This window comes from Diadema antillarum, unplaced genomic scaffold, assembly GCF_040938485.1.
Source record: "Diadema antillarum isolate AM-2024a unplaced genomic scaffold, OU_Dant_1.0 scf00000132, whole genome shotgun sequence".
Classification (NCBI taxonomy): domain Eukaryota; kingdom Metazoa; phylum Echinodermata; class Echinoidea; order Diadematoida; family Diadematidae; genus Diadema; species Diadema antillarum.
The window spans coordinates 441,024-455,654 of NW_027271021.1; the positions used below are offsets into that span (position 1 = coordinate 441,024).

At 37.2% G+C, this 14,631-nt stretch overlaps 1 protein-coding gene across 1 annotated transcript in view; it reads left to right on the forward strand.

Moving 5' to 3' along the window:
• Window positions 1-10,386: 10,386 nt before the first annotated feature.
• Window positions 10,387-14,631, forward strand: part of LOC139720698 (anthrax toxin receptor 1-like) — a 42,494-nt gene continuing 38,249 nt past the window's right edge. Inside the window, exon 1 of the mRNA XM_071632052.1 lies at window positions 10,387-10,851. Coding sequence (XP_071488153.1) covers window positions 10,613-10,851 — 239 coding nt within the window. The 5' untranslated portion in view covers window positions 10,387-10,612. The remainder of the gene's footprint in view (window positions 10,852-14,631) is intronic.

The window sequence follows — 14,631 nt, forward strand, 5'->3', positions numbered from 1 at the left end:
AGCACTGCATAAATCGTTAACACCTGGTGATCAATTATCAATTTTTTTTTCCTGAAAGACAGTTACTTCTTGTGAGTGAATTTACTATGATTTTGGCATAAATTTACTTAATTCATTCATTCATTCATTCATTCATTCATTCATTCATTCATTCATTCATTCATTCATTCATTCATTCATTCATTCATTCATTCATTCATTTATTTCCATATCAAACATAACATTTACAAATATCAAAACACAATTGCCTCAGTGGTACATTTATACATTTTGAATGGAGGGATCATAGAAAGCACACACGAGGCTTGTTGGAAATGATCCCCTACAAACAATTATCAATACATTTCAACTAAACAATTATCATACAAATTCAATTGATAAAACAAAGGTCAAAGATGCAATGAAAAGAGAAGAAAAGAGGCAGAGGTGGAAACAATTCATACTTATACTTACAGTTTCAGATGCATTTCATCAAAAATATATTTTTTATAAGGCCTTTTAAATTCACATAAGGTCTTACTACTCTTGACTGTTGGAGGGAGAGTATTCCAAAGAATAGGGCCATGGTAAAAAATGGAGGATTGAGTTTTTGAAATCCCGTTTAATGGTGTGTGAATATTTTGGGCATTCCTGGTATTATAATAGTGCATAGAACAATTCAAAGTGAAATGGTCGTGAAATACTTCAGAAAGAACATTGTTGGAAACTTTAAACATAAAAATCATACTTTCCAAAGAAATAAATTCTTGAACAGGTAAAATTTCATCTTAAGAAATAATGGCTTACTGGGAGCTAAATATGAAGAGTTGGTTATCAAACGAATACTGCATCTCTGTAATCTATGAATATGATCAATATTTTTCTTTGTAGTAAAACCCCAAACAAAAATACAGTATTTTATGTGAACTGAAACAAATGAATAATACAGCATCTTTAATAATATTCTGTGGAAGAAATTGTAATTTGTACAGAACACCAATACTTTTCGATATTGTTGAACATATATGATTCACATGAGAATTCCAGGACAATTTATTAGCAATAAAAACACCCAAAAATTTTATATCATATACTCGTTTGATTTCCTCATCTCTATACATCAATTTCAAATTACTGTCAATTTTAGATCTTGTTCCAAATAATATATAATTGGTCTTATCAACTTTCAAAATCGATTTGTTTACCGACAACCAATTTCTTATACAATCAAGTTGAACATTCATACTATAAAATAATGTCTTTGGGTCTGTGCCTTTACAAAATACACTTGTGTCATCTGCAGATAATATATAATCTACATCATATGTTGAATGCGGCAAATCATTATATACAATAAAAAAAGAAGAGGCCCAAGAATAGACCCTTGTGGTACTCCACATTTTACTTTAAGTTTAGATGGGACACCATTGATATTTATTAATTGTTTATGATTGGAGAGATAACTTGTAAATAATTTTAATGGAGTGCCCCTCACATCATAATAACATAATTTTTGTAACAAAATGAAATGGTCCATAACATCAAATACTTTTGTTAAATCAATAAATACAGTTAACGCAAATTCTTTATCATCTATAGCCTGATTTATCTTATTAATCAGTTGTAATATTGCCGTTACTTGCATTAAGCCCCACAACGCTTGGCTAGAACTTGTTGTTTAATGGCAAACATATATCCTGACTATGGTGGGATATGAATATAATTTTGAATGCTACAGATCCTGTCACATGACAAAGAAAACAAACAAAGAAACAAACAAACTCCACTGGGCAAGACTTTCATACGCCCCACACCCCATCTCTAAATAGCCTACCACTTGCCAAATGTGCATCCATGTGTGTGCGTGCACCTGTGTGTGTGTTAACAAGGGTAGGGTAGAGTAGGGTAGACTCACTGGTGTGACAAAATTAGTGGGGGGGGGGGTACATATTGGAACTTTTTCTCTCCACTGTCTCACAGACCAAAGGTGCACAATGCAGAGTTCATGTGCCTACCTGCCTGTGAATAAGTGCCAGGTAAAATTATGAATTAAAATTCCATACAGGCTTACTTTAGGCCACAAATTTAGGACCATACCTTTTCCCGGTGTAATGGTAGGGGTAATATGATTAGCAGCCTTGTACAATGTAGTAGTAAAGTTTGATTAACCGATGTAGGTGACTAATTGGAAATAACAAACTTTTATAAACTTACAAGTAGGGTCCCTACCTATGTACTAGACCAATAAATCTGCCTCTTGTTCAGTGGCCTCTTGCTAACTGTACAGTCGGTAATACCATCAGCCCTGAACAACAGACAGATATCATGCATTCACTCTGCTGTGCAATCTACCTGCACACATGCAAAGAGAGAAGCTCTGGATGAGACGACTTCACACCATCCAACCCCATGGCCTAAACATCCAGGAGGGAAATGACTGACCACCTTTATTTTCTTATTATTATTACCACCATTATTATTCTCTTTTTCATTTTTTAATTTCATTTTGTTCTTTCTTTACGCTTTTTCCAATTGCAGACCCTTTTATTCCCAATTAATTTCTTCCTCTAGTCCGAGTCTCTTTTCTACAGCCTTTTCCACCTACACATACACACACTTGGTTTTGTTTGTGACACACCTGTGCTCATTATGCCTTGCCTGCTTATCTACACACAATGTATACAATTTTCTCTCCCCTAGTTTTTCATATGTGCTTTATTCTATTTCTTTTATCAATATAGGCATATATATTTTTTTTCATTACTGTTATTTCATTGTCATTTTTGTCACTACTGTGTGTATATTGGATACTTTGATATGTTTCATTACATCCTGTTGTTGCCTCCTCCTGGTACACATTTAAGGGCTCACTGTTTGCTCAGCCCCCCCCCCCCCTTCCCCTTGCTGTTGCTTTTTTCACTCTTTCCCTTTCTTTATCCCTCTGGTGTTCCTTATCTTCTTTGATGTTGCCACCCTATTCATCCTTTTCCTTCAATGGTTGCCCCCCTGATCCTCATGATCATTACTGACCCTCCTCTGCCTTTTGTCTGTCCACTCTCCTCTGCCTTTTGTCTGTCCACCCTCCTGTTCTAATCCCCCTCCCTTTACCTGTTGGGCTCCTTGCTGAAAATCATAGCCACACTGTTAGATAAGATACTTACAATCAGAGCCGCCGAAATCAATTTACAACACGATCTGTTTTAAGAGCCCAGTGAAAGATTTTATCCGAGGTTTTAGTCCTTCCGCACTTTGTATCGTAGTACAACTTACACAGTGCATACGCCAACAGCCTTGCTGTCGATCAGGTATGCCATATGGTTAAAATGTAGCACATATTATAATATACAATGTATGCGTGTGGAAAAAAAAACAGGACGGCTTGCTGAGAACTGAAATGAATATTCATTTGCGCATGCACAGCTCATTTTATTTACGTGATATGTTCAAAATGGCGATTCGCATCTCGCGGAGATGGTCTCAAAGATGATGACGATTAATCTTGTTTTCGGAGGTAATAATGGTGAGCGATACATAGAACTAGTTGCCTACAATCAATATATTATGGTATATACAACATGTGGCTTTTCGTTGCGAATCCAAGTGTCGTTTTGAACGATGGGTTGTTTACTGAATTGCAAGCATCACAGTCATGCAGTGCACTTGATTACTTCACTATTTCCCCGAAAATTGCATACAAGACTTCGGGGCGCTGTTACCACGTGCACATTACTGGTTACAGCGCCCCGCGCCGGGATTATAGTCTATAAATTTAATTCTAATTTCTAAATTCTATGGGGGATGTGCTATCTATGGTCCATGAGGATGCCTGGTGCATGGATCATATCCTTTAATATTCCGATCCTGTTCCAGGCCAGGCCTGGGATGAATAACACCGCCACCTTCAGCGTCCTTTCATACACGGCACCCTTGAAACTGACAAATCAAAGCACTTTAAACGTAGGTAAAATTAGAATTTATAACAGCGAAACGACGTCCGCACGTCCACACAGAATACAAACTGTAAACCAACTGGTGGTGTGACACCCACCCATATTTTAAAGCACGTGGGACTATACATGCCGCACCGGCATCGGACTCCGCCTATGCAGCAGGGCAGCTGCAGTGCAACAACGTTGTAATGATCGACAAAAACGACGCTATTTACCTCGTAGGCTTGTCTTCTCTGCAGACTAATTTTGCTTCTGAAATCGTTGAGCACCCAAAACAGCTCTTCATGTGATGTGTACTCGTCAACATGAATTATTTTTGTGTTATCACTTGTTATTTTCGGATATTACGTTATACACGGCGAACCTGATGGACAAGCTGTAGTAATGTTGTGCAGCTTTAGACTCATACACTGTACTGGCAAATTACTTAAAGAAATGATATTTACCAGTCTATAAAAAAAGAAAAGAAAACACCACACACACATGTACGTGTAACAATAAACTTAGCAGAGTTGTTTACTTTTCTCCCCAGAAAGAGTATATATGAAAATATAGGTAAGTGTAGGCCTTGATGATTATGAAAGATAGACAAACAAGAGAAATATATAAAAGAAAGTTTTGTATATTTACATCATACATGGCTATCATGTAGTATACTGGAGTGAGACAGATAAATACATAGACCTACAAGAGAAAAAATATATATATACATGTATATATATATATATATATATATATATATATCTATATATAATTTGGCGAGTATATAAAAGAGAGTTATGGATATCTAGTATGTATATGTAAAGAGAGAGACAGATGAATAGATAGATGGATAGAGAGAGAGAGAGAGAGAGAGAGGGAGAGAGAGGGGGGGAGGGAGAGAGAAAGAAAGGTAGAGAGAGAGAGAGGGGGGGGGGGGGGGGGGAGGGAGGGAGGGAGAGGGGAAAAGAACCCCCGTGGTCATGTCTATCGCATGCGCGTTCCCGATTTTCGGGAAAAAAGGACATATTTGGGGGGCTCATTCGAGAAAGAAAAAAAAAATGAAATCGTTGAAATATAAGGTCTTTTAGTTTTTTCCCTATAATCATCTTTCCAAAATAATCCTTAAAAAAAATTAGGGGATATTGTGAATACTCTTCACCTCAGCATTCTTCCTTCATTTAGGGGATGATTTTGCTTTGGCTTCCCATCCAAACACCAATGATAGGGGAGTAATTTTGATATGAGCGGCTTTCCTTCAAAAAGCCTCTGGGTCACCGAATTCCATCTATGAAGGGGGCATCTCTGAGAATCTGGAACAAGCATGCCATATATACATGTATGGCTGGCCGTCTGAGGGGAGGGTAACCTTATAATTTCTAACTGGTTAAGAGGTAATCGGTTCAACATCACTTGTCGTGGTATCATGGGAAGTACATACACAGAATCCAAGAAAGACAGATTGAGACGTTATACAAATGATACTGATGTGCGATATACAAAAAAAAGTTTTCCTTTTGATGGAAAATTTACTTTTCAACTCAAAAGAAATTTGATTAAAAAACACATTTATTTTTTTGTCGATACAAGCTCAATGAGAACAAAACACACAATGTATTATAACGATACACGTAAATTATACATAAACACATGAAACTAATTGTTTTCAAAATAAATGTGTTATTGGATAAGAGAGGCCCACGTAAAAGACAAGCTTGTAGAAATGTGGGCCACTCAATGAATAGAACTTAGACAATAGAGAAATGTAAAGAAACAAGGGGATACCGGGGATGAGGTCCATAACATTGTTTAGGCCTTTACACTCAGGGCATATTTCTGAAGAGAAATGTTCTTTCCAGAAATTGTGAAAGTAAAGTGATATTATGAAGACTTGGACATCAGTACATTGCTTACAATCATTGCAATTTATCCATTCATTCATTTGTTTTTAATTCATCGTCAATAAAATGGATAATCTTCATGACTCAAGTGGCATATGGTTAGATATGCATAAAACACACATTTGAAAGGAAATGCAAGAAGTCGTAAAAACAACCAATTTTAAATAGATAAGTAGTAAAAATAGTTATGAAATAATTCCACCCTATGAAAAAAACATGAGAGAGAAATCCAAATAGAACCAGAGAAACTTGAAATGGACGAGGAGAAACCCCCCCCCCCCAAAAAAAAAAAAATCAAAGTGGATCAATGTACGAATTCTGCAATGATTTTTATAAACGTAATGGCAATTTAGTACCATTTAGCAACAGAACATAAAACACAACACGAAGCAAACAAATCGAAAGATTTACCCATGTCCATGACCACAAACCTGCCATACATGTTCTAAAGTTTCATCAATTTACATCACTATGCACTATGCCAAGACACATTCTTCTTCATTGCTAGTTAATGATTTCTTTCATTTATCATAATGTGGAAGTGTGAAATTGTACTTTGAAAGATTCACCTTCATGACATATACATTTTGTTGCTTCTACTGATATATAGAAGTAAAACATGAGGCAGTCGCCGTCTTTGTAAGCACCGGAAATGTACTAAAATTCTTCATAAACATGCAAACTATAGTTCTGTGGCTCAATCGGTTAGCGCGCTGCATGGCTTATGTTATTGATTCTCCTTCACATCCCATGTTTATTTTATTGTGAACTTGTATACTCTTATATGTGCCTTCACAGAACAGATAATAACTTCCGCTATCAGCAATTCCCTATGTGTCACTTTCTCGGTCGCTTTAAACGCTCCACTCTTCTACTACGGTTAATAGTCTCTACCCTGTGCGCTTGATCTTTAATGTATCGATTGATCTAGGCTTTTTATTTTTAGTTGTCTCGTCTCTTTCCTCCTATTTCTGTTCCCTCTTTCTCCCCTTTTCCCCTTCTTTTCTCATTTCCCGCACACTTGTAGTTTTGAGCTATTCACCTATTTTTTTTTCTTTATGTATCCACATAGTACAAGCACAGTCTTTTGAGTGGGTGCCTCTATTTTTTTTTCTCACAGAATGTATATGTTTGTATGAAAAATGCCTCACTTTGTATAAAAATGACATGCACACGTTATTCCTCGCTACCTTTATGCATCATTCCTTAAAATGCACGTTGAATTTATACTTTTTGTACATTCTGTAAATTGAACGAAGTGAAAACCTTTGAATAGCGCGCTGCATGGCTTATGTGATAGTTTATAAATAGCAATCCAATGCACATCAATAGGGCCAATAGGATTCTCTGTTGGTGCAATGCTTTGCAAGGATTCCAATAGTTATCATTCGTTTATCTTGACACTAATTAATGAAAACACTCAGTCTTCTAATGTCATGTAAGCTTTTTTTTTGTTGTTGTTGTTGAATTGAACTACTTGAACTGAAATGTGCAACCACGATAGCGAGTTATACGAATGCACTATTATACCCTCCGTCGTCATTCTGTCTGATTAATAGTACCGGAGTTTGAATGGACAATAAAAAGATACTCGGAAATAGTTTTGTGTCATAAAGTAATCACGTTAAAACTAATGACTATGACTTATTAAAGTGGTATTGAATTCTCCAGGAGGAGAGTAATCCCCTCGATACCCTCGTGGTCCCGCTACTTTGGCGCTACGCTTATTAGACTTTTAGATATTTTCATCGGCAATACAAAAAAACAAAAACAAAAACAAAAACAAAACAAAACACGTGAACAATTTAGTTTAAATTTTGGTGTTTTTTTGTTGGTTCAAATTTGAATGAATAACCAAGTCTTTATTTTCTAGAGTATTGATTTTTTTTCTTTCAAATTATTCCACTTTAAGTGTGCATCAGATCGTTGAATTCCAAGCATTAAATTGCAAAAATTCCCTTGTCGCGGGGGGGGGGGGGGGGGGGGGGGGGTGGTATCCCCTCCAACATTTCCCTACTTGGTTGCTGCACTAACATGTATATTGTATTTGACTTTCAAATAATTTATCAGTAAATTAAATACAATTACGCGAACAGATGAACGATCTAGTTACCTTTTAAGTGTTTTTATTTCTTATCTATTTTTTTAAATGCAATTTGAACAACGTGTCAATTCTGAAATCTCCCTCTAAAAGCTCCCTCGTGTGCGTGTGTATGTGTGTGTTTCCCATTTCCAACTACGGGTCTGATATGTGTGTGTGTGTGCGTGAGTGTGTGTGTGTGTGTGAGTGTGTGTGTGTGCGCGTGTCTACACACAAGGACACACACAGAAGTAAGTTATAGATAAGACCATTGCTTTACCTCCCACTATCTACCGGAAATGAGTCAAAAGGTACTCTCCGGTTTTTTTTCTCTCGCCACTATTAATTTTTTTTGTTTTGTTTGGTGTGTGTGTTAAGTTTTTTTTAAATCTTTGATTTGAAGTGTTACCAACAGAACGCCATATACAGCATTTAAGAGGCCTACTATCTATCAACAGAACAATGCAGTGAAAACTGAAACTATCATTCCTTTAATCACTCTATAAGTACCCAACACTTTATAAGTACTTAACACTTATTCCTTGAAGTAATCTTTAAGCATATTGTACTCTTACTTACATTTTGATGAGAACTTTATTATTGATTTGCCATTGGACCCCTTTGTACAAATGGAGAAATAAAGCAATTACCACATGTTTTCGGAGTATGCGTCATTCAGGCTTCTTCGATTACATAATATGCAAAGTCCAGAACATGTTCAATCTGTCTAAATATGGAAGAGATGCAAAGACAAAAGATGATACATACCTGAAAGGGATATTCCATTATGATATTCGGGGGAGGGGGGTATGAAAAGTAAAGACAACTTGGCAACTCTGCGTGATATGGATATTGAGCAGCTTCATATTTGTCTAATTTAAAAGCAAAATTTTACTCGAAGTTTCATTTTTTGTTTCTGCAAAAATTTGAGATCAGACAGAACTAACTGCTGAGGACACGTAAAAACTATTACTGTATTCTAAGAATACGTTTTAAGACAAAAATTCGAAAGAAAATCTAAAATGTGAAAAGTTTTGAGTGATGTTTGATGTAAAATATTCATGGCGATCTTGAACAATGTTTTATGACACCTTCCCTATGAACCATGGCAGGAACAAAACGAAGACACGTTCTTTGACATTTCCAAATCTATCAAAAACTTTTTTTTTCTGTTGGCCTCCAATGTGTTTTTGTGTTTTTGTTTCTTTTCGCAGGGTCACTTGTTTCATGCCTTTAAGAATTGCAAGGATTTACATAAACAATATTGTTTTTCGAATATTGTTCGTCGAGTAAAAATAATACAAACGTTTACCTCTGAGTATCTCTGCGGAGCTAATGGTTTCGAACACATAATAGGCTTTTAACCCGTTATGACAAAAAGTGTAAACATTCATTTTTGTAACAGTTCATCATCAAGTTATATCGTGTAATTTCTGTTGATTTCTTCGTGATGCTAAAATTACCATTGTGTAATGATAATGCTAACAACGGTAGAATCTGTTTTTTTTTCTTCCCCTCCATTTTCAACATAATTTAGTAAATATCATGCATCTTGGCTTCTCAATCTCTTGTGCGCTTATATCATATCTCTATCATTACATAAGATATGCTTATTGTTTCTTTATGCATATGTTTGTACATTTAAATTATTTCTAAACAAAAATGAAAATGAATAAATGAAATGAAATCATATGAACGATAGCAATGATGATGTCACGAGGTCACTGACGAAATTGGCCGTTGTGTTCACCTTGTTTGTAAACAACAAGAACAACACGAACAATGAAATAACCAGCAAGTATATGTCAACGAACACTGAATCGCCAGAATACATTATTATGTAAACAAAATGTTGAGAATCTGAAATTTGTTTCTTCTCGAGTTGACATAATGCACAAGCGTCCCTCTGCATTAAGAAAGTATAAGAAGCAGAGTTTGTGCCAATGATGTGGGAATGATTTCTCAAAACTAATATGCGAACTTTCGGAGGAAGAAAACCGAAACCATTCCATTTCCTTATAATGATACCTGAAATAATGAAATAATTCACTCAGACTATTGACAAAGTAATGAAATCGTGCCTCTGGATGTACATAATGTATTAAATCACACACACACAAAAAAGACTTTTGATAATACAATTGTACTAAAGTGTGCACCAATGCGTCATGCTGTTCTTTTGAGGTAACTCCTTATACGGTGAGGTATACGCATTCACCATACACATGTCGTCGGCCAACTCATATCGATCAGCTGGTTGGGATGGGAGGGGCAAGTTCACTGTCATGCATAAGGTGTAAGTACAGCTCTGTTTTCAGTGGTTCTAGCTCGCCAATTTTCATTGAATCTCCGCTCACATTGGTGGCGCTCTCCATTCCTGAATGACTGGATCAAGGTTTTCGTCAGTAGTGAGTGGTTTCATAGTACATACATGTAATTCGCTCCGAGTCGACGACGAGTGTATATATCGGCCGGTATCTAGCAGAGTGAGGTTCCTTTCGGCGACGTGTGGCCACGCGAACTGTCAAACGGGAAAGTTTAGGATAAACAGCCGAGAATTGTTGCATACCAGACGGCGACCTTTTTGCAGACTCCCACAGAAACCGGGATTCACTTTGCACGGAAGAAACATTTCCCAGCCTTTACTTGCGTTCGGCCCGAAATACACATAAATAGGAGCGTATGTTCAGCTGCGTTGGAAATTTATTAGAGCGAATGGAACAATGTTTTCAACCGGTTGTATGTTTTGCATGGGAGTTGTCCTCCTCCTCTTCTGGCCCTCATGTACCCTATCGGTGCCTTGGAGCCGAGAAGACGGTGATCTGTTCTGGAAGCAAGATGGCGGGTCCGGGAGGGAGGTCCTCCTAGAGAGGCACCCGAGAGCTGGAGGTTCAGGGGGAGGAGAAGTGATACAGAGGACCAAATGCAGCGGAGGGTTCGACATCTACTTCGTTCTGGACAGGTAAGTTTGTGGACGGCTGGCTTGTCAATATAAACTTTTCACCTTATCATCCGTTTAGGGTAGCGTTTATCTACCACCACTCATACGGAAGATGAAAATGTTAGATAATCTCGAAGAACAAGACATTCATATATAGGCAGATTCAAGGCAGTTTGAAATCCGACTGGTGTAAACATCATAGAATCATAACGATATAATTGGTGCGGAATGACGATAATGATGAAACCAATATCGACTTATAGATCATGCATATTGAAGCTAGTGGAAAGTTACTATGATCTTTAGGAGTCTCTAATTATCATCACCACAAAATATCGACAATGTTAGATTTTTGATGCGATGATGGCCGGTGATAGTATCGAAAGTGGGAATCGATACTTTGTGTGCTTCGTCCTTTACAAATATTTCAACCATGAAGCTCCTGTTTGTGATAGCTTCATGTTTCAACCCACTCCCATGACCAGATATTATACATTTCAAGAAAAGTCTGTTGCCTGCAGAATACCACAATCACTCACGGATAACATTACAGGGAAGTTTCATAATCAGTAATATTTAGTTAGTATCCTTGATCAACCAGTACTTAGTATTCATTTCGGAGCGAAAGTCGCTCTTGTGGCTTTCTTCGGGCGTAGACTGAGGGCACAAGGAATGAAATTCTAAATTCATGCATAAATTGAATTTTACTATAGATACAATCGTTACCGTCCACTTGCAATGTTGGTATACACTGTATATTCTTGCATGAATTTCTGACAGAAGGAGTTGCGTTGCGACAATGGATTGGCTGAAGTAAAAATAAAGCAGACGTGCCCCAACTGAAGGAAATAACTCACGAAACAACTTTCTCATAGGGATAGTTGGATATGGGGCAACGGATATCGTTCTCATCTTCTGTTGTGGCCGGAAGGGGGGAGGGGGGCATAACATAACCTACTTCTTCTCCTGTTCTGCAAAATTGACTCACCTCTTTAAAAAGAAAATCGCGCGATGCATTTCGGGCTGCTCTTCAGAAGTTATTGTTTTATTTTGGATAGCATATAGAATCGAGGAATGAATACCAGGTGAGATGTAAACGCCTGTGTGTGTTTTGTAGGCCCCACATTTTGTATAATAATTATGATCAATTTATTAAGCTCAATATGCATCCCTACACCTCAGAAGTATTCACTAGTCGCATATGTAAAGCTGTGGTGTGTAATGATTAGTGAACCATCATCGTTCTTATTTTCATTACTCTGATTTTGTTTTTCATTAAGATAATTATAATCATTGCTTCTCTGAGTATCATTATTGTTATCGTTTTTTTCTTAATGATTAGTAATGTTATAATTGAATCTCGAAACACCCATGAGTCAATCCATAATCAGACATTGTCACAGTTGCAACCACCTGCCTTTTGCATTACCACGTGGATCAGTTTCGAGTAATTCAATCATGTCTGACGAGTACACACAACTTTGCCTGACGTATCGTAAAGGGAGAACCAGGCCCACACACGGTCGGCTGTCAATGCAGTAAGCATATCTGCTGGAGAATCATTGCTTTACTCATCGCGTGCAGATGAGAAACGCATGTGTGAATCTGACACTATATATAGGAAACGATTATTTGATTACTGTTGGGATCATATGGAATTTTTGTTCCGATTTGTCCCTTTTTTGTACAAGAAAATAAAAATGGTGACGACGTCTACTCTATAATAACCAACCTGTGCTCGGCAAAAATTATGATGATCACTCCGTAGAAAGTTAGGGGCTCGTCTTCTTTGGTGTATCATGCATCTAATTCGTGTGCATATGATTATAAAAATACGTCTGCTGTACATCAAAGCTTGTGTCATCAAAATAGGAAATGGTTCGTTAGTGGAATAATGATTCTTTCGCAACAAATTATTCTGCATTATGATTATTGATATAAACATAACATCTGTCCTGACATCTGCTCACGTTTGTTGTTTAAATCATACCCTTTATTGTGTATTCAATGTTTATGTCGTTTTCCACCCATTCCCGCAGTTGAAAGAGAGAGGGAGAGAGAGAGAAAAAAAAAATGTCAGGGTTCATAATCCCACAAGCCTTCACTTCCCTCGTCCTTCTAACTTTGTATTCATGATATACGAAGCGTATGTCATCGTGGAGGACAGCAGCAGCGGATCTCATGATCCATTACAGTATATTTCAATTCCGTCTACCTCAAATTGATCAAAAAGTTATGGGAGGGAAACAAAATGTAAAAATGATTATCAGTTTGTAAAAGTAAATCTTGTTTCACTGACGTAATCCATGATTAATGACGATAGTAGCGACAATGGTATTACAGCATCTTAGCGAAAACAGTATAATGGTCCAGTATAAGAACTTCGATCATGATGGCTGAATTTCAGTGGAAAGGATTTTGTTAAGCTCTCTTCTGTGATTTTATTTCTATACAGAGTATGATATTATGGAAGGCCGTACATTTTGCATGCTTCTGTGGATATACGGTCATCCCTTTTTAAGTCACTAGTATACCAATCAGATGTTCTTTATTGTGTGCGTAATCGATGGATAAACCGTTATTTTTACGCTCTGCATATCGTACAACAACACGAAGCGACACTTGCACTTGAGATCCGGTCAGATTACGGTCAAGAAACCGTGGTGACTTTACAAATCGGAAGGAGGGGGTTAATGCCTCTTCTAGCCATGAGACCCATGCATTGCACTATCCATTCATTTGCCAGTGACATGGTATAAACTAGGGCCTAAATGTTAAAAAAAAAGGTGTGTGTGAATTTGCATGGAGATAGAATATGACCAAGGAGGTTGTAGTACCGGACTACCTCCTACAGCTTGATATGACCAAGGAGGTATTGTCTAGACTCCTCCTGCTATCGAACCTCAGTCACTTAGGAGAACAGTTGACAAATCAAGTCAAAGGATTTCCTGTTCTATAGACATGAATGCTCCTGTGATACTTCAGGCCCTATACCTTCAAATCTATACCCCTGCTCTCATGAACGCTAGAGACTTTGCAGGTGTATAGCTGAACAGACAATCACGTATACACAATGCACTATGAAGGAAGCAATCAAGTGTATCAATGCACGTGTGAGTGAATGGATAGGTAAATAGATTAACAAATAAAGGCAGGTTATAAGACACGGAAGAGAAATGAAAATACACACGCAAGCATTTCATTTGTCAGTGCAATATGTGTAAAGGGGACTTAATTGTTCAGTGTATAGATAAGCTTCATGTTCATGTCGATAATCTTCTTGCTAGAAATAATGAAGGAAGCTCTAAAGTAAATAAACAGACGAGGAAATAGAGTACCAACTGACGAAAACTGTGTCCTTTCATGAATCAGAAAAAGATAGATCACTAATACGTGACACAACGGAGAGTTCTACTTAATGTGGTCATAGGCTATCAAAATGAGATGGAAACGCATTATTTTGTTTGCAAAAGGGTCAGCAGAGTGTTAATGAAACAGAGGAAATCGGTCGGGCGCAAAGCAACACTGTTTCCGGAGAGAGGGAATGACATATGCGTTATCTGTAGCATTGTAGCCCTTAATAGTCACGCTTTTGACATCCCCAACTGCCAACCAGAGTATAGGCCTATAGGCCTAGTTACTGAAATAGGAGAAATAAGTTTAGTGGTGTTTTCTATCCAAAAAGACACAATGAAATGGCATCATGTCGACGTTATACACAACCATGTATCAAGTTGAACAGATTGAGGGACGAGTAATCATAAAACTTACCTTTCAGTACAGCTTTTAATTTTCTAAGTG